Source organism: Gadus chalcogrammus, chromosome 1 (assembly GCF_026213295.1).
Source record: "Gadus chalcogrammus isolate NIFS_2021 chromosome 1, NIFS_Gcha_1.0, whole genome shotgun sequence".
NCBI lineage: Eukaryota > Metazoa > Chordata > Actinopteri > Gadiformes > Gadidae > Gadus > Gadus chalcogrammus.
The window spans coordinates 19712725-19733296 of NC_079412.1; the positions used below are offsets into that span (position 1 = coordinate 19712725).

At 49.0% G+C, this 20572-nt stretch overlaps 2 protein-coding genes across 2 annotated transcripts; one reads left to right on the plus strand and one right to left on the minus strand.

The window, feature by feature from the left end:
* Positions 1 to 165: 165 nt before the first annotated feature.
* On the minus strand, positions 166 to 13346 carry ampd1 (adenosine monophosphate deaminase 1 (isoform M)). Its single transcript, XM_056594820.1, is given in 16 exon segments — positions 166 to 523; positions 904 to 1021; positions 1776 to 1872; positions 1875 to 1941; positions 2435 to 2555; positions 2949 to 3112; positions 3906 to 4032; positions 4660 to 4823; positions 5187 to 5318; positions 5718 to 5912; positions 6179 to 6308; positions 6432 to 6651; positions 7407 to 7572; positions 8988 to 9147; positions 9588 to 9753; positions 13082 to 13346. Coding segments are annotated over 16 exon segments (2205 nt in total). The 5' UTR covers positions 13104 to 13346; the 3' UTR covers positions 166 to 367.
* Positions 13347 to 15514: 2168 nt separating this feature from the next.
* Positions 15515 to 20225, plus strand: rassf11 (Ras association domain family member 11). Its single transcript, XM_056594652.1, has 3 exons — positions 15515 to 15728; positions 17058 to 17167; positions 17512 to 20225. Exons 2-3 carry the CDS (start codon positions 17065 to 17067, stop codon positions 19140 to 19142), a joined length of 1734 nt encoding a protein of 577 aa, XP_056450627.1. The 5' UTR covers positions 15515 to 15728; positions 17058 to 17064; the 3' UTR covers positions 19143 to 20225.
* The last annotated feature ends 347 nt before the right edge of the window (positions 20226 to 20572 follow it).

Sequence of the window (20572 nt, forward strand, 5' to 3'; positions counted from 1 at the left end):
GGTTGTGCAAGAACAGAGAACCGCAAACCTCAAGTACGAGTCATCATTCCCACGCCGCTGCTTGTGTTATAATAAGCCATCGTATTGCAAAGTTGTTATTTTATTAAAAGGCATTATCGATTAGAATAACGATAGCATATGATGGGGAAACTCTAATATTGGGAGTGCGGCAAAATAAAATAAAAATAACATCGATTCTTTGGTTTATTATTTTTATTGTTACCTTTTTCACATTGTTCTTCCATATCCTATTGCATGCTTTGGTTGGTTTAAATTATAATCGAACTCCAGAACAAACCAAACAAACTCCAACCAGCCTCCTCCGAGGAGGAGGAGGAGGAGCGGCACTGCTTTAACAGGGCTGTGTTCACTCGGCCTTGACGCCCTCCTTGATGAGGTTGAGCTCGTAGCAGAGCGTCTCATAGCGGTACGCCATGCGGATCTGAGCCACGTTGGTCTTGCGGATGTCGTTGCCCTCGGGGCCTTCCTTCAGGTAGTGCTCCCCCAGGAAGTGGGTCTTCTCCTGCAGCCGGAGAACGGGAGGAAACAGTCAATACAACGGCTCCGTCAGAGTATAACAACGGCATAAGATGTGTTCATAGGGAAACCTGATCTTATAGATACCATAGGATCTTTGGAAATACTTTATATATATATATATGATAACACAATATGAGTTTATTTATTAATTTATATGATTATATAAATAATACATGTATTTCTTTATTTGAATAATTCTACGATGATTTGTTAAATAAAGATATTTATTCTCTTGTTTATTCTTGACTAATCTCTTGTTATCTATATTATTATTATTACTATATGGCTTTACTACACAGTGTGTCCCTAGGAGGTGAGCCGGGACACGGGGTGTGTTTGAGGTGCGGTTGTCACGGCGATCACCTCGGCCGACAGGGCGCTCTGCAGCACGCTGCTCCGGGAGATCTCACACATGTCGCACGTGCTCAGTTTGAAGACCTGTGCGGCGATGGCGTACTCCTCCATCAGGGGCTCCTGCAGGGTCACCCAGAGGTCAGAGGTCAGACCAAACACACACCACACACACACACACACACACACACACAACAACACACACACACACTACACACACACACACACCCACACACACACACACACACACACACACACACACACACAGCCTCTACCCGCTCAAGTGGCTCTGAGCGGTTCGACTGGAACGTGACCCCCTTCTTAGCCCTGAAAAGCCAAGCTGCGACCCCCCCCCCCCCTGTACATTGTTTACACTCATTCCCACTCATTGTTTTAAAGGTGACATATTATGCCACCCGGTGGGATTGTGATTAGCCATTACAGCGGCCGAAATATGCCTCCTGTGACATCGAAGTGGGCGTGTCCACCTAGACTGTGACGGATAGATGAGCAACGTTTGGCTACGGCCCACTGGGTAGGCCTGGGAGACTGATTATCCAGCGCACATCTAGGTAGACACACGCCCACTTGTGACGTCGAGAGCGCAGATTCAAAACCGGATCTTGCCGGCTAATCACGCCCACACCCGGTTGGTGTGATAGGTCCCCTTTAACCCACCCGTCTGCCCTCAGTGCGCAGCTCCCGGTGAACGCATGCGTCGGTATCTCCGTTCCCTTGGGGGGTAGGCGCCCAGCCCGGCCCCGCGTAAACAGCGTCGGCCCCAGGCCTCACGCACTAGCTGCTCAACACACGTCCACCGTGTGCTGTGTGTGTGTGTGTGTGTGTGCTCGTGACCCCCGGCGTCGACCTCTGACCTTGGTTGTTAGTGGCAACGCATGGGGATCGTCGGTGGAAGGGACACCACCAGGCCCTTCTTGTGGAACTCCAGCAGGGGGTTCTTGGCGTACTCCAGGAACAGCTGTTGTTGCTGAGGGGGGACATGGCCACGGGGATCTGGCCCAGGAAGTACAGGTACTGCAGCACGGGGCTCTGCAGGGGCAAAGGGCAGGGGTCAGGTTTAGGATAGGACGCTGCAGGGGCAGGGTGAAAGGTCAGGGGTCAGGACTCTGTTTGAACAGGGTCGAAGGGCAGGGGTCAGGTTTAGGATAGGGCTCTAGGAGCAGGGTTAGAGGTCAGGGGTTAGAACTCTGTAAGAGCAGGGTTAAAGGTCAGGGGTCAGGTTAAGGATAGGACTCTGTAGGAGCGGGGTTATGAACATCCTTACTGTACCCACAGCGATATATTGTCGTCTCTCTTACTTCCGCTTTGGATTAGAGCGTCTGTTAAACGCACCTTCTTGAGGTTCTAGGGCGGGGGGGCACCTTCTTGAGGTTGAGGTTCTAGGGGGGGGGGGGGGACCTTCTTGAGGTTCTAGGGCAGGGGGGCACCTTCTTGGGGTTCTAGGGCGGGGGGGCACCTTCTTGAGGTTCTAGGGGGGGGGGGACCTTCTTGGGGTTCTAGGGGGGGGGGGGGGGGGGGGCACCTTCTTGAGGTTCAGGCCGTGGGCGATGTTGTCGGCGGTCATGAAGGCGGCCAGGAGATGAGTGACAGCTCCCGCCTCTCCGCAGTGAGGGCGGAACAGGAACGTGTTCATCCCCCGCTCACTGCAACACACACACATACACATGCACACACACACACACACACACACAGACATACGCACACGCACACAAACGCACGCACGCACACACACACACACACACACACACACACGCACGCGCGCGCAGACGCAAATGCACACACACGCACACACACACACAAATACACGCACGCACACGTACACACACACGCACACACACACACACACAAACACATACACATACACGCACGCACACACAAGCAGGCACACACACACACAGGAACACACACACACACACACACGTCAGAGCAGGGCTACTGGTATACAGTACTGTACAGTCCCAGTACAATGGACCAGTTAACCTGTTGAATACGGCGACGGGGGGGAGGGGGGGGGGGGCGACGGGGGGGGGACTCACCGGCGCAGCTGGTTGAGCATGGCGATGTTGGCGTACATGTAGTAGATGTAGTAGGTGTAGGACGGGTTCTTGGCAATGTCCCACTCCTCGGGCTTGGGGCTCTTGGTGCAGAACATGTGGCCGCTGTGCTTGGACTCATCGTCCACGCTGTCGAAGCCCGTCACCTAGGAGACCGAGACACACGGACCAGGGTGGTACACACACTCCGTGACCGGGGGTTCTGGGTTCAAGCCCCAGGTATTGGATGCCCCCAAGGATGCTGTAGAGCAGCGGTTCTCAAATGGAGGTATGCGTACCTCTAGGGGTATTTTGGAGTACTGCAGGGGGTTACTCAGAAATTTAAAAAATATATATATATTAAAAAAGTGAACTTTTCACCCTGAGCAAGTTTCAAATCTTGAAGGTAGGCAATAGAAAATCGCGAAAATTAACGAATGGTTGAAAAGATGATCTGAAAACACGTAGCAGTGCATCCAGAAAAACTAAAATGTGGTCAGTTTCAGGAGGAATATATTTGATTGGGGTTCCCCTCTACCTGCTCTGATCCTCCCCTGGTGCTTATTATGTGGGGAGAAATTAGCCAGCGGTTGCATGAAGCAGAGGCCCACGTTTCTCACTAAATTGTGACTATTTGCGACCTTTTGATGTTCATGTTTACACTGCCGAATAGAACACACATTATTATTTATTATTTATGTACGCTCTCTTACTTTGAACACTAGCGGCCTCTAGTGGCACGACGGCGACATTGACGCAAAGAGAAATTAGCGACTCGTTCTTCAATGAGATCATAGTGAGAGAGAGAGTGAAAGGTTCCACCGTGGAGCTGTAATGTCACGGATTCTGACTAAAATAACCTTAAGGGTTGCTTTGGCTCACAGCCTCCTCAGAAGGCTTTGGTATTGGATAGGAGCGGTCAGCTAATGGTTCCCAGGGGTCAAACAGAATGGTGCTCACGTGCTGGAGGAAGAGGCTGAGGTCGGGGTTGGAGTGGGGGTCGATGGTGGCCTGGAACACAGGCAGGAAGATGTTCTCCAGCATCTTACCGAAGTGGGGAACAAAGTTCCGGGCCTTGAAGACGTCGCTGGAGGAGAGAAGCGGAGGAAGACACTCAGAAGGGCTACACAATGGCGTAGCACGTCTCAGGCAAAACCAAGCTAACACTGTGTGTAATATACGATAGCTTTGAAACACTTCGAAGAACCACTGCCACAAGCATAGTTTACATTCTCTTCACGGGATAAATAAACATCATTCTGTCTGTCTGTCTGTCTGTCTGTCTGTCTGTCTGTCTGTCTGTCTGTCTGTCTGTCTGTCTGTCTGCCTCTGTCAGTCAATCAGTCTGTCTGTCTCTGTCTCTCTATCTGCATCTCTGTCTGTTTGTTTCAGTCTGTCCGTCTGTCCGTCCGTCCGTCTCTGTCTGTCTGTCTGTCTGTCTGTCAGTCTCTGTCTCTCTATTTGTCTCTCTGTCTGTTTGTTTCAGTCTCTGTCTGTCTCTGTCCGTCTGTACGTCCGTCCGTCGGACGTCTGTCCGTCCGTCCGTCTGTCCGTCCGTCCGTCTTTCCGACTATTCAAAGTTCCAAAATACAAATGACTTCTAATAATTCTCTAATTCTCTGCTACTCCTTTTTCCTCCAAAATGATATCTGTAGAGCTAAGCTGCGCAGGGAGTCGTCTGAGAGGCGAACGGGGGCGACGGGGGTGAACTTACTAGATCCGGGGCACTTGGATCATCCACTTGAACTGGGGCGAGAAGACCTTGTGTCTGACGAACCAGCCCGACAGCTTGGTCCACTCGCTGGGGTTGCAGCCGTAGATGGAGAGGCGGGGCTCTGCGTACTGGTACTTAGCATCCTCCAGGTCGCTGGCTACTTCCTGGAGACAGGCGGGGGGGGGGGGGGTCAGGCACTGGGCTCACACAGCCCCGAGGCACTGCGGGGTTCAGGGGGCATGCAGGCAGCAGCCCCCCCACGGACATGGTACGAATAGGGCTTCAAAGTCTGGCTTTCAAATCCCTTTCAAATAAACAAATCCCGGCAAAAAAGTATTATCTTGTTTATTTTTGCAGTGTTGACGTGTAGCATATAATAAGACTATTATTCACCTCAGGCTCCGTGAATAGTGGGGGATAGCCCCGGACGTCGAAGGTCGAGGGGGCCATTCCCCACTATTCACTTCCCCTTCGGTGAATGATTGTTAAATCTATGATATGATACACAGGAGCCTGGAGTCTCTCACCTTGATGATGGTGGCGAAGTACTCCCCGTCCAGGTGGTTCTCCGTCTTCATGTACAGGTCGCGCAGCTCGCTGGCGCCCACCGGGTTGTACTTGGCGTTGAACTTGTCGAAGCGCTGGAACGTTTGTCTTCCCTTCAGGAGAGAGCGACGGAACATGGAGGCACGGGCGCGTGACTACAAGAATACGAATGTTTCATCACAATCACAGAGTTTGAAATTGAAGTGATCTTGTTCCAAAACACAATTTGTCGACAGTAAGTGAACCGACTGTACAATGCCGTCCTCATATGAGAACCCTTCAATAATAACCAGCGATGTTAATAGTTACAATGGTGGACGCGGTATCGGTATCGATACTCGGGATCGGTATCGATACTCGGTATCGGTATCGATACTCGGGATCGGTATCGATACTCGGGATCGGTATCGATACTCGGTATCGGTATCGATACTCAAGTTCAGGAATCCGAACCGGTATCGGTTGGGAGAAAAGGGTACGGGAACATGTTGTAGTTTGGGGGGCGGACGTACGGCGTGGACGTCCAGGGAGTCCACGGTGAGGTCGTAGGGGTGCAGGTTCAGCCCCTGGAAGAGCTCCTTCAGGGTCACGTCCTTCCCGTCCACCTGCCGCACCACGCGCTCGGCGTCCACGCGGTACGAGTGCTTGATGAAGCGCAGCAGGTGCTTCTGGTTCATGCAGGCCGCCGCGTGGATGTGGGTGTCCACCTGCCGACCAGGGGGGGGGGGACACAGAGAGTCAGAGGCCTGGACGGGTTTTATACACTGGAGCTACCTCCCGAGAACGTTCTGCTGCAACAGCGTGACATTCTGTTGGAACATGTACGTTCTGTTGTAACATGTACGTTCTGTTGTAACATGTACGTTCTGCTATAAAAGAGTTACATGTTGGTTCTGCTGTAACAGAGTTACATGTTGGTTCCGCGGTAACAGCGTTACATGTACGTTCTGTTGTTACAGCGCGACTCTGTTACCTTCCTACAGTTGTAGAAGTCCCTGTGCGGGTTGTTCTTCAGCTCCTTCAGCTCCTCCATCTCGTTCAGCATCTCGTGGACGTTGAACTTGGACATGAGGAACTTCAGCCGACGGTGAGTGTAGGTCTTTCTACAAACCAGAAATGACAGTTTTCACCTAACGTATCAAAACAAAACAAACAAAACACAAAAAAACAACAACAAACATGTCCCAGACTATACCCCACACTCTCCCCCCTGCGGGCCGTCTTACGTGGGGCCTTGGGCGATCAGGGCGATGAGGAAGTTCATGTCGTCGATGAAGGTGTCGTAGTCGGCGCAGGGCAGGGCGCGCGGCTGGCCCTTGTCGGCCGCCGCCTGGTCGTCGTACACGTAGATCACGCCGTCCTTCATGCGCGCCACGTAGCCCAGGTTCTTGGGCAGAGCGTTCACGTCGAAGGGGTCCTCGCCCTTCTTGGGAGGGGAGGTGAAGACTGCGGGGGGACAGGGGACGACGTCACCGTGATTGTCATGGACGAGGTGAGGTGACCCCGACAGACGAAGAGGTGTGGCGTAGAGGTGTCACACCAAATTTGTACCGGCTGCCAAATTTGTACCGGGTACGTAATCTGTTGTCCGTTGCCAGGCAACGAACAACAGATTACGTAAAGGGTTGTCCGTTGCCGGGCAGGTTTCAGAAAACATGCGTGCTCATGTTGCCAAAGACGAAATAACATAATACAGATAACGGATCGCTAGATAACACTTGTTTTTACTTTATATTTGTATTGTACGTATTTGTTTAATCGAATTTAGCTAGTAAACTGAGTGTATAAAGCAGGTTTCGAAAAACATTCGTGCTCATGTTGCCAAAGACGAAATAACATTACACAGATAACGGATCGCTAGATAACACTTGTTTTTACTTTATATTTGTAGTGCATTTAATTGTTTAATCGAATTTGTAAAAGAAGTGTTATCTGTCTTGTCGCGCTCAATGAACGAGTTTGCGAATGTTCTTGAACCTTCCTACGTCATTCGACGCGATCGTCTGTTGCCAGGCAGGTTTGGAATGGATTACGTGAGGATGACGTACCCGGTACAAATTTGGCACCTGGTACAAATTTGGTGTGACAGAGGCCGTACACCGCCTCCGGGACACCCTCGCAAATAAACCCCAAACAGGGCTTTATTTGCGCCCCCCCCCCCCCCCCCCCGCCCACCTGGGTCCCGGGCTGCGGAGACCTACCGGGCTGGACCTGGTCCTCAGCACGGAAGGGCTCGCCCTCCATCTCCCTCAGGTACTGGGAGGTGATGTTGGGGAATCGCTGGAAGGCCAGCCTCATGTACTTCTCCCTGATGTTCATGGCGCGGTACAGGCCCTTGCAGGACAGCTCGAAGTCGTCCATGGTCACCTGATGGAGCAGGAAGCACGTTTTGGGGGGGGGGGGGGGGGTCAAAGGTCGACGACCATTAGAAAAAACTGAATCATGACTTTTCATGCTATTGTGATTCATTTTCAAACCCCTTCCGTGACTGATAATGAATATCATTGTAATGAATGGGCAGCTTTGGTCCTGCTCCGTTCAGTTGAGTCTATTCATAAATTAGTACAACATTTGTAAATTAATTAAGTCATTAATTAGTCAAATGCTATTCTCCTACACCTTCTCCTCTGCTCCTGGGCTCTCCATGCTGTCTCGTCTCCACAGGTGAAACTCTGCGCAGTTATTCACGTTAATCGTGGACGGGAGCTTCGTTTGAACGACGTGTCTGCGTTGTGGGGGGGGGGTCCCGGATACTCGGGACTTTGTGTGTACAGAGCACAGGGCGCTCTGTAAATATCAACCACGCCTCGGTGAAACCCAAAACCCCACCTGCTATGATTCGAACCCGCAGTAAGCCCAGGGAGTTTATTGCTCTCTATTCCTGTTGGGGGGACAACACCCGGGGGGGGGGGGGGGGGGCAGCTTGGCACCCCGTCCCAGGACCAAGTCTTAGCCTGTGGACCGGGCTTCAGTAGGCCCCAGGACCAGGTCTTAGCCTGTGGACCGGGCTTCAGTAGGCCCCAGGACCAGGTCTTAGCCTCTGGACCGGGCTTCAGTAGGCCCCAGGACCAGGTCTTAGCCTCTGGACCGGGCTTCAGTAGGCCCCAGGACCAGGTCTTAGCTTGTGGACCAGGCTTCAGGATACATAGAATCACACACATGTGAGGCAGGCATGTCTTCATCCATACCATGTTATTTTTGCTTTATTTAAACAAGGAGCGTGTACTTTTTGTTTTCAATTGAAGTTAAACTATTTATTTATTTTTTGTTCTTTATTTTAAATGTCCGGTTCTGGTTTCCCTTGATATGCACTTTGTGTCGCAGTGTTCTAAAATGTGCTTTATCGATTGAGTGATTTATCAGAGAACGTATATCAAGCTAACACCACAATGTGGCCATCGATTCACTGACTCCCTGTCTGGGATTGATGAATCACAGCTTACCCTACCTTAGCTCAACTTGTGCATTAATGTCCGATGTCACACACCTCTTCCCTGGTTGATGGTTTTTGAATAAACAACAACAAACCATAATAGACAACAAACAATAACAAATAACAACAAACAGCAACAAAACAACGAAAATACAACAACAAATCCCAACAAACAATGATAACAAACGCCGACAAACAAAACACAACAAAAAAACAAACAAACAATGATAACAAATAACAACAAACACAACACAACATCAAACACAATAAACGACAACAAACCCAAACAAACAATGACAACAACAAACCACAACAAACAACACAACAACAACCGGTGGAGGCAGCGTACCCCGGAGGCGTAGTCCCCGATGATGGCCACCCTCTGGAAGTCGGGCACCTCCAGGTAGGTGGGGGTCTCCACCTCCACATCCACCACCGGGGCCACGGAGGAGAGGGTGGAGCAGGCCATCGGGACCCCCATGGTGCGGCACCGCTGGCGCCTCTTCTTACTGCACACACACGCACACACACGCACACACACACACATGTGCATAGACACACACACACACACACACACACATATGTACATAGACACACAGACAGACACACACACACACACAAGTGCACACAAACTCACGTAAATAGACACACACACATATGGATGGACACACACACTCACAGACACATTGACACACACACACAAACACACACACATGTGCATAGACATCCACACACGCACACACACATGTACATAGACACACACACAAATACACACACACATGTGCATAGACAAACACACACATGTACATAGACACACACAAACACAGTTCGAATAAAGCCAATTTCAAAGAAAGAATTAAATCCGACGAGCAAAAAGTAAAACAACAACAAAGGCCCCCCCCCCTGAAAAAAACAAAACAGCCTCAAACTGGCTTCTTGTGCCACCCACCGCTTCTCCTCGTCCTCGTCCCGGTCCAGGTGCATCGCCTGCTCCTGGTGCAGGATGGGACAGTCGTCGGCGATGTCGAACATGGAGATCTCGTCCCTCACGTTCTCGTCCCTGGCGTCCGAGGCGAAGACCTGTTCTGCGAAGGCCCGCATCTTGTCGTCGGTCTCTGAGGGGAGAGACGCGCGCCACGTGAGCGCTTTACACAAAATCATAGCTTCCCCAGCTAGCTAGCGAGCTCGCTAAAGCCATTAGCGGCCATTAGCGTCTTATTTCTAGCGATGTTACCTGCGCTAATGGCCGTCTGACATGTTTAAAGGACAAACGTCGCTCTCAGCTATTAAAAGGTGACATATTATACCACCAGGTGTGAGCGTGATTGGCCGTTACAAGCCAATTCAAACGGCTTGTAACGGCTAATCACACTCACACCTGCTGATATAATGTGTCCCCTTTAATAATACATGCCGGTACTGCTTCCTACAATGAATTGTAGGAATTTGTGTCTGCAACACAAATTCCGTGTTGCAGACTGTTGTCTATTTGGACCAAATGCAAATGGCAAACGCCTGAATTGCGGAAAGGCAGAAGGTCCTTTTGCACAATCCTTTTGACGACTCATGTATGAAGCAGTATAAGAAAATAGCCGAATGGGACGTTTCTCCCTCAAGGAAACAGAGAACAAAAACGGTGTGACACAACGTGCATTTTCCACCAATGATCACCACTGTTGGTGTTCATTGTCCATCACAAGCCATTTCAAAACGTAGCCCCGCCCTCCAGCCTCATTGGACTGCCCCCTACTAGTAGGCGGATCTAGCCATCACACATCTGGGCGGAGCCTCCCACTTGTGATGTCATTAGAGGGGAGATGTTCTGGCCAATCAAGACTCCCCACTGGTAATCAATAGGGGTCCTTTAAAGGGGACATATTATACCACCAGGTGTGAGTGTGATTAGCCTTACAAGCCGTTTCGAAAATCTGCCCCATATGACATCACTAGTGGGCGTGTCCACCGAGATCTGTGCTGGATAGATGAGCAACGTCTACTTCAGTCCACTGGGTAGGCTGGTAGACGGATCTATCCAGCACAGATCTAGGTGGACACGAGTGATGTCACATGGGGCAGGCTAATCACACTCACACCTGGTGGTATAATATGTCCCCTTTAAGGAACTCTGATGCCTCAAACAACTTCTTTGCATTGAGGAATATGCTACTCAAAGCATGCTGCACATACACAACCAAGCTTGGGAGTATGTGTATTTTCTACAGAAGCATGTTGCATGCATGTACAAACATGACACTATTCTACACCATGGTGATGTAGGACACAGAAAGAGTAGGTCTACAAGTAAGAGCTTTGACTGCATTGGTCATGAGACTCTTCCTTCAATAGCCAGGATAGAATCAGGAGAACTTTGTCAGTCATTGACCAATGGCCGCCACGCAATCGACTCATTTATCGGCCTCTTTCATTATTTACCGCTGTAAGCCAACAAAACACAACCACATCAAGGTAACTGCACGAGCACTTGAAGGAAGGCCTTCAGAGTTGAGGAAATGCAAAGCGAGCAACTACAGTATGTTTGAGGTTCCTGCAGTACCTCTAAATACTTACCACCTGATTATGAAATCCCCAGCAAGGGAGGAAAACCCAGGCCGAGAGAAAACACATGGTTAGGTTAGGGAAAGAAGGGGATTAGAGAGCTAACATTACAGTTAGCATAGTTAGCATAGTTGAGAGATCAATTAGAGATGTAACAGAAAACCTAAATATAATATTATGTAATGTTTAGTTAAAGAAATAGTTAACTCTGTCACTAAACTTGCAAAATGGAAATGAATGCATGCAAGTGAATTTTTATGGAGGATATCTGATGTAAGATATAGGAGTAGACGCTGGCCGGTAATAATGCTGTAATTTGACAATTTGTGAGATGGGAAAAAATACAAGGATGAGTACTAGCAGAAGATGGATTCAAAACACATTTATGGTTCTATAGATCTGTTGTCTACTAAGATACTAGTCTAGTGTAGATATAGAGTCAGTGGTTTGGATCAAACCATGGCAGCTTTTTTGGCAGTATGCAGAGATTATTTCACCCCTGTTCAAAGCGTTTCAGTCAAGCACAAAGATGATTTTATGTAACGTCAGATTGTGTGATTCAATCCGTCTTAAACGGAGAACTATACAGCTAGGATACATGGGGACAAGCAGTCTATCGGCGCGCCCCTGCGATCGTATCAAAATACCCTTCGGACATCGGCAGGCGGTGAATGCGCCCCACGCTGGAGTTAGGATTCCCAACTGCCTTGCACTTCCAAAGTATTTCTCCGGACAAAATAACAACATCGGTCGAGCTGGCATTTAGTATTATTGTTTTTAATAGATGGTTGAATTGATAGAATCAAAAGAGTTGGATTACGTCTCTGGTTTAACTGTAATACCTTTGATTGTAGGCCTAGGTATTTTATGCAAGTGTGCGATGATACCCAGTCTGAAACACGGCATTCCAAGTCCCTGTAGGGGTTCCTGCACCCACACCCCCCACACCAGGGTTTAATGGGCCGACCCGTCTACTATTTCACTGACCAGCAGAGAACCGTTAGGTTAGTTACACTTCGGTTTAGTACCCCAGTACCCCACTAAGATACTTTGGTATTAGAAATGTATCGGTTTGAAGAACACTTCAAACGGATTTATACATAATATTCCCAATGCCTCACAATGAAGAAAGTAAAAAAAAACGTATCACTACTACAAAATGTATAAATGTAGGCTATGTCTGTTAAGGTAGCCTGGCCCTATACCAATAAGAAAAGTCCATCCATTTTTTTCCCTCCATAATAACCAGTAAGTTCTGCTTCTATGAAACCCAGCAGGTGGAACTACCAAGTTCAAAAAGTTAAAGTTCAGACCCACGTATTATAAAAAAGTAGAGAATGATGGATAGAGAGTTTGACTTTCCGGACCTATAATTCCCCCACCTTAGTGGTGGTTCTTCTGTGTTGGGCAGAGACTGCAAAGGGTGATGGGAGAATGCATCCGGAGAATCCTCCGTGCCCACAGTGGGAATGTGGACGGGGAGCATGCACCTCTGCTTTCACTTGTATAGGAGCGTCTGTCACCCCATGCAATCATATGGAAATCACGGGGCGTCTATATTATGGTGTTAAGAAACTTGGGCGAATCCAAATGGATGTTTTCCTCAAATTCTTAACGCAGTTATTTATCCCATACGGTATTTTCATTCAATCAGGAGCGATGTGGTTTAAAAATAAATACAGTGTGACAATGAACAAAATGCGTGAGGACATATTTAGGCTATGTTTTTAATATTATTATCTCTGCCACCTCCCCTCACATTGTCTGATCGTTGTGCGACAGGTCTTGAGAAACTTCACCATTCCTCGATTAAACTTTTCGGCGTGAGATCATGTTTTCCCACCACCCAGAGTCCCGACTGCAGACTCGACTCCTGTCGATACTCACCGGGAACGAGTACTTTCGGCATGGCGGCGGAGGTCCGGATCACACTCCCAGGGGACTACAGAGCAAGACGGCAACAGGTACGGCTGCTGTGGACGCTGAGGCGGTAGTGTGGGGGGCTCTCCGTGTGGGGGCTCTCCGTGTCTAACTTAACTGGACGTATAAGACCCCCTCTCCCCCCTCCCGTGAAACTAGACCCCCGTCCTGGATACCGGAGGACGGGCCAGCCGTGTGCTGCCGTCCGGCTCTATTTTAGGAGCACACGGAGCCCCTTGACTGACTGATATGAGGAGCAGGCAGTAGCTGTTATGTAAAGTTACCATGTGTTTGTCTGTTGGCTCATTGCATGATGTAAATCTAACTGGTCAGCTCACTGTATTATGTAAAACTAACTGGAGCCAAGGTGCATCTTTGTGTATTAATTTACGTGTGTGTTACTCCCCCCCCCGCCCCCCCAACTGCCACCGCTGCCACGGCAACAGCAGCGCCCCGGACTGGGGTGCCCATTCGAGGGGAATCGGATCCCAAATGTCAGCGATCAACTGGGGGACACCTGCTCCGAGTGTACGGTTCTGTTCTGTGACACAACCGTAGACTCAGGCAGAAGAACATCTAGTTCAGGCACGTGTGAACAAATGGACAGGAAACTGACATGGTTGTGTTGTAGGCCTAGCTGTGTTGACCTAGTTGTGTTGTAGATCTAGTTGTGTTGTACCAGTTGTAGTCCTAGTTGTGTTGTAGACCTTGTTGTGTTGACTTAGTTGTGTTGTAGGCCTAGTTGTGTCATAGACCTAGTTGTGTTGTAGACCTAATTTTGTTGTTGACCTAGTTGTGTTGACCTAAGTTGTATTTTAGACCTAGTTGTGTTGTGGATGCAGTTTTGTTGTTGACCTAGTTGTGTGGTTGACCTTTTTGTGTTTTCCTAGTTGTGTTGTTGACCTAGTTGTGTTGTAGGCCTAGTTTTGGACCTAGTTGTGTTAACTTAGTTGTGTGGTAGGCCTAGTAGTGTCATAGAACTAATTGTGTTTACCTACATTTAGTTGTGTTGACCTAGTTGTGTTGGCGACCTAGCTAACCTAGTTCCGGCTAAAAATCCTTGATTATGCGGCACGTTTTTTCTTAAAAAATGCGATGAAATATGCGGCATATTTATGCGATGAAATTCCGGGAACTTGGCTGCTGTGGTGTGAAGTAAATACAACATTTTTCAACTTTCTGCTAAGATATATGTGACTTTTTTGCAACGAAAATGAGAGTTTATGAAATCATGCAAGCCCCGCATATTTTGCACGGAAATCTGCAATTTATGTGGTGAAAGTGCGGCATATTTGAAAAAATACGGCCCCCGCATTATTATGAGGACTTTGGCTGTTTATGCGTTGAATTATGCGATCTCATAATCGCGTTTTTCTGGAGGGACTGTAGTTGTGTTGGTGACCTAGTTGTGTTGAAGGCCTAGTTGTGTTGTTGAACTTCATCCCCTCAACTTGTCCTCCCTCTCCTCCACTCGTCGTGTTCCACCGTTCCATGGTTCTGTGAGGGCCACACGGTTCTGTGAGGGCCACAGGGTCTCTCCCGGGCCCCTTTGTCCAGTGGTCTAGACTGGGTTCAGGCCGGGTTTAGACCAGGATCTTTCTGCAGGGTCTCTGTTACGTGGTCTACGTGTGTGGACCGGGTCAGGGTCTGGACTTTCGGAGATGCGTTAAGCGGTCGCCTCTCTCAAATAACGGATCTTATTTTCTCGGCCCTTGGCAGACGGAGGTTTGCTGTCAGGTTACAGGTTACATCTCACGGCAGGTGCTGCCTCTCACCGGCACTTCAGCCTCAAGAGTCGCTTGATTGCAGCCTCCATAACATCTAAATCTCTCTCCCCCTCGCCCCGATCCCAAATTATTGGTTGATTGCAGCCTCCATAACTTTTAAATCTCTCCGAGCTCTGGAGGACTCTATTCCCCAGTTGGATTGATGGATCTATGAGGAGAGCGGTAGACCTGTCGGGCTTCCATTCCCTCCGCAGTCCGACCGCCAGTCAGGTGTTCGCTGCCTTTGTGGCGGGGAGCGGTTTATATTTGGCGCCCTCTTGTGGACGACCAACATTACTGCAGGGGATTGAAAGCATGCCTGATATTTTTCATGGAAGTTTATTATTTTCTTAAATAAACCAGAGACCCAAATTCAAAGTTAAATGAGTACATGCTAGATGCCGCAACCAGATATTGAATCAATGATATTTTCTTCATTCTTAGAAAATAATACAACACAAAAGTTATTTGTAAAGTATTTTGTGTTGTATTAAACAAATTAAACATTATTCAAATGTTCAAGTGCAACTTCATAAAACCAACAGACACCTACAGCTTGCATTTCCCTGAAAAACATCTATGAAAAAATTTCCGAGCAGAAAAGTGCCCCCCCCCAACACACACACACACACACACACACACACACACACACACACACACACACACACACACACACACACACACACACACACACACACACACACACACACACACACACACACACACACACACACACACACACAGGGGTGTGTCCATAAACTGTTTCTAGTCGACGTCTTCAGGAATGTAAATTAGTGTTAATTGTGTTCCGACCGGACAACGCACAACTCTATCTGAGAGAACAGCCGGTAAGTCATTTCATTTTTTTGTTTAATTTAATCTAGGAATTTAGAAGATCTGTCTCAACAGCTACCTAACTCCTGAAATCACATATGATTATCATTAGTTGTTGTTTTTCAACATGAATGTGAATTATAATATTTATGTGATTACTTGGTAATTTGTACTTGTTTCATCTGGATTTTGGCCTTTATATTTGTATCAAGCTTTGAGTAATGCTATACAGTGCCAGATCTTGTCTGGTAAGAAGCAAGCATTATCATTCATAGCCTGGCCCTGATTCATCATTACAAACAGCTTTTGAAAGAAAATATTAATACATAGTAATATTCAGATTAGGATTATTTTTCTGTTGCCTATTGTTAATTCTTTGCTTATTATTCGCTCATTCTTTAATTCTTGCATGTGTTCCTATCATCACTGGTCAAGTTAGAGCGGCTAACTTTAGCCTTACTGTCCCCACGGTCTTCTGACCAGATCACAGTGATAGTTAATGACAGACATTTAGCGGTCTGCCCAACTTCCTGTGTGGGACTACAGACAGACAGACACAGACAAACAGCAGGATAGCCTGGTGGGGTAACGGTTCAAACCCCCAGTGTCTTCTGTCAGTGTCCCTTTTGACCAGACAACTAGCAACTCATTATTAACTTTCACCTAAAAAAGTGGCTTTTGATAAAAGCATTTAATCAGAGATCCTGGAGGGACCCACTAAATGTATGTTTACATTGTCATTATTAATGCACTTATCGAAGAACATACTGATCATCAAAACAGTATTCCACTTCCATCCCGTCTGAAAACATGCTAACGATCAAACAAGACAGACTTTGGGAGGGTCAGGGGTCGTTAACAAAAGACCTGTGAAGTCCTCAGACTAACAGTGCTTAAGGGCTTTACAAACACGATTGACTTGAAGACAGAATGTACTGCATATGCTGAATCCCAATGATAGAAATATAGTTTGTGGCCCAGCTGTGATCCACTTGGTTTACTGCGGAGACCCCCTGATGATTCCCGACCCTATGTTTACATTCATGGCATTCAGCAGACGCCTTTATCCAAAGCGACTTACAATAAGGACATATGTCAGAAGAAGGAGAAGCAACAATATATCGCTGTCGGTACAGAAAGGATGTTCATAGGACCAAGGGCCAAGCACTAACAGCCGCTAGGTTAACCCATTCCCCGTACACAACAAAGATAGGCAGGATAAGACGCTCCACGATGCAGGGTACTGTTAAGTGCAAGGACGTATGACGTACAATGATGAGGGGGGAGGGTATGCAGAGTCTAGACGACTACCCCTGCTGTGAACTGTGGTGGGGGGGTCCCAGCTGCAGGATGGAGGTGAAGGTGTATGTGGACGGGGTTCCCCGGGTGGTCTGTGGGGTCACGGACAGCACCACCTGCGAGGAGGTGGTCATCGCTCTGGCTCAAGCCCTCAGTGAGTATACCTGGGGTGTTGGGGTCAGGGGTCGGGGTGAGGGGGCTAGGGTTAGTCCGGTCTAATTTTGTTAGGGGCTAGTTAGGTTTAAGGTTCTAAGTGTGATGGGTTAGGGGTATAAGTGGGATAGGGTGATTGCTAAGTTAGGGTTGTCAGTTGTTTAGGGTTCTGGGTAAGGGTTAGTCTAAGTTAAGGCGAGGGGGTAAGGGCTAGTTACGGTATGGTTACAAGCGTGTCAGGGATTACGGTTGGTTGGTTACCGTTATGGTTACGGGGGTAGGGGTAGTTGATCAGTGTGTGATCCCGAGCCGGCCCTTGGCTGAGCAGCTCCTCTGTGGTTCCAGGTCGCCCCGGCCGCTACACCCTCCAGGAGAAGTTCAAGGACTTCGAGCGCTGCGTGGCCCCCGGAGAGCGGCTCCTGGAGGCCCTGCACAAGTACGGGGAGCACGGCAAGGAGGTGCAGCTCACCCTCCTCCTCAACCACAGGCCCCCGCTCTTCTGGGACCCGGCACCCGGCGGCAGACCCCCGGACCCCCGAGACCCGCCCGGCCCCCCGCTGAGACGGAGGAGACCCGACCCGCGGTCCGGGACCCGGAAGGGCGGCGGCCCGCTCGCCAGCTCCGCCCATCGCCAGAGTCTGCCGGTGCTGTCCCGGCTGCGGCAGGAAGAGGAAGAGGAGGGGCCTCTGGAGGAAGTCAAGAGGCCCAAGAGGAAATCGTTGACGCTGATGGACGCCTGGGGGTGGCTGGGGAGTCTGGGCCGCGGCCGGCTCCACTACTGCGTCAGCGACCCGGAGGGGAACAAGATGACCGGGAAGGAGGGTACCGGCAACCTTCCGGAGGGCTCCGTCTGCTACGTTCCGGTTGCTTCCGGTTCTGTCGGGTCCCAGGAGGCCTCGGGCCAGGAGGGGTTCCTGAGCCGCGTCAGGAGGCGGAAGAGACAGAGCAGGGAGCGCCGAGCGTCGTGCTGCGGCACGGCCGAGAACGGCCCGGATGAACCGCGCTTCAGGAAGTCATTCCTAGGGGCCAAACACCAGACCCTAAGGGCCAAAGACCAGAACCCAGGGGCCAAAGACCAGACCCTAGGGGCCAAAGACCAGACCCTAGGGGCCAAAGACCAGACCCTAGGGGCCAAAGACCAGACCCTAGGGGCCAAAGACCAGAACCCAGGGGCCAAAGACCAGACCCTAGGGGCCAAAGACCAGAACCCAGGGGCCAAAGACGAGTCCCTAGTGGCCAAAGACCAGACCCTAGGGGCCAAAGACCAGAACCTAACGTCCAAAGACGGGGCCCTGGGGAGGGCGAGCAGGGCGGAAGAAGAGAAGATCAAACTGAGAGAGCAAATCACGTCTCAGGGCTCCCGACTGCGGGACCTCGACCTCCAGCTGTCGTCGGTGGACCGGCAGATCCAGGAGCTGGAGGGCCAGCAGACGGAGGGACCGGCCCGGCCGGACAGCCGGCGGTCGTCCCAAGAACAGGAGGAGGAGGAGGAGGATCAGAGGGAGGAGGTGCTGTTCTGGGAGCAGCAGCTGCAGGCGGAGCTGGGCTTCGAGGGGGACATCCAGACCCAGTTCCTGGAGCTGCGGGAGAAAGCCCGGCAGTGCAAGGCCGAACTAGAGGAGTACCGGCGCAGGATGCAGCGGCTGGCCTTCACCGCTGGGGCGACGCCGCCCGTCCAGAAGACAGTGGGGGAGGGGGAGGACCTCGGGACCCTGGGAAAAGGAGTCACCGAGATCAGCCTCGCAGTGGAAACGTCTGAGGCGGCGGGCGGCGGAGATACGGGCAGGAAGGAGACGCCCAGCCAGCCTCACGCTCCAGTGCCCCCAGAGCAGATAAAGGAGAGGCGGCTGACCGGACCCACGGAGCTCGGGGAGTGGTGGAAGCGCTGGTCTGAGACCCAGAGCAAGGCAGCAGCGCCTCCAGCCCCGGTGCACCGCTCAGAGCTCACCATCTACCTGGGCAGCGCCAAGGTTTAGAGCAGGGATGCACCGAAATGAAAATTCTTGGCCGAAACCGAATATACTGAAACTGTTGGCCGAAACCGAAACCGAATATGGCTTTTGATGTTTTTCATTCATTTTGCATTAATTTTTCACCATTGCATAAATCAAACAATTAAATGTCCTTTATAAACTTTGTCTTGCTTTTCTATAAAAAAAATCAATTACAAATTTGATAGAAATTTTTTATTTAATACTGAACGTTTTCTAACATTATAGCAGACATTATAGCAAGAATTTAAGAACAATGTACCTTTAAATTAATGAGTAAAACTTTTTATTTTTTTATAAATAAATATGTTTATGTGTATTATGTTCGGCCTTTTTACTCCTTCAGCCGAAACCGAACATTGTTTTGGACCATTTTCGGTGCATCCCTAGTTTAGAGAAGGAAGAAGTTTACATTAAGGGCATTTAACAGACGCTTTTATCTAAAGCGACTTACAATAATTACATTTGTCAGAAGAGAAACAATATATCGGTCGGTACAGTAAGGATGGTCGTAGAATAAGGATGTTTGTTGACCCAAGTGCCAAGCACTTAGTCGTTAGGTTAACCCATTCCCTGTATACATCAAAGATAGCTAGGATAAGATGCTACACAATGCTAAGTGCTATTTTTAAGTGCAAGGACGTACAACATACAATAAGTGTGTACATTAATTACCAGAAGGGATTACATCAAGTGCCATTTTTTAACTCCCAGTGCAGTATGCGTCCACCCAGTTCCTCCCATCCCCAGAAGGAAGGATTAGTGGGTTCCTAAGTTGTAAACTTGACCGATCAAGTATTTTTGTTTTGGAACGTCAATATTTTTACAATTGTCAAACACGATTTGTCTAAATGCCATTAAGTTTGAATCAGATTTATTAATCGATTTGTTTGGAATGGATGAAAAATGCTGACCTTACAACAGAAACTATTAAAAGAAAGTTTTAAAACCACTTTTATTGTAAACCATTGAGAAGGAATATCCATGTTCCACCTGCTATGCATGCGCCGCCGCCTACCTACTATAAAGTGAATATGCCTTTCCCATAAAACAAAAAACACAAATGAAACACCCACAAGATTTATAAGATTCATAAAACTTTAATCGTTTTCATTCAAGACCATTAACAAAAGTACACTGAACCTCTGCAGGTCAGACTGTAGCCAGTGATCTCCAGAGAGCTGACCTGATACGTGCCGTTCGCTTCACGTGCACGGACGCACGTGCGCTCCCCCGGCAGGGGGGGCCGAGAGCACAACAGCCACCCTAAATCGTCGACACCTCTCCTCATTTCTTCTTCTTCTTCGTTATACCTTAAACGTAATTATCTCTAATACCTCCTGTTCCGTTTTCCCATTTATTGTTTTTTTTTTTTTTTTTTTTTTTTTTTTAAGTTAGGTTTGATTTTTTGTTAT

What these genes read in the sequence shown, in the direction of transcription:
- rassf11 (XM_056594652.1), top strand. Translation starts at nt 17,065, where the DNA reads ATGGAGGTGAAGGTGTATGTGGACGGGGTTCCCCGGGTGGTCTGTGGG. An exon ending in CGCTCTGGCTCAAGCCCTCA is followed by an intron (nt 17,168 to 17,511) that starts GTGAGTATACCT and finishes CTGTGGTTCCAG; the next exon opens with GTCGCCCCGGCCGCTACACC.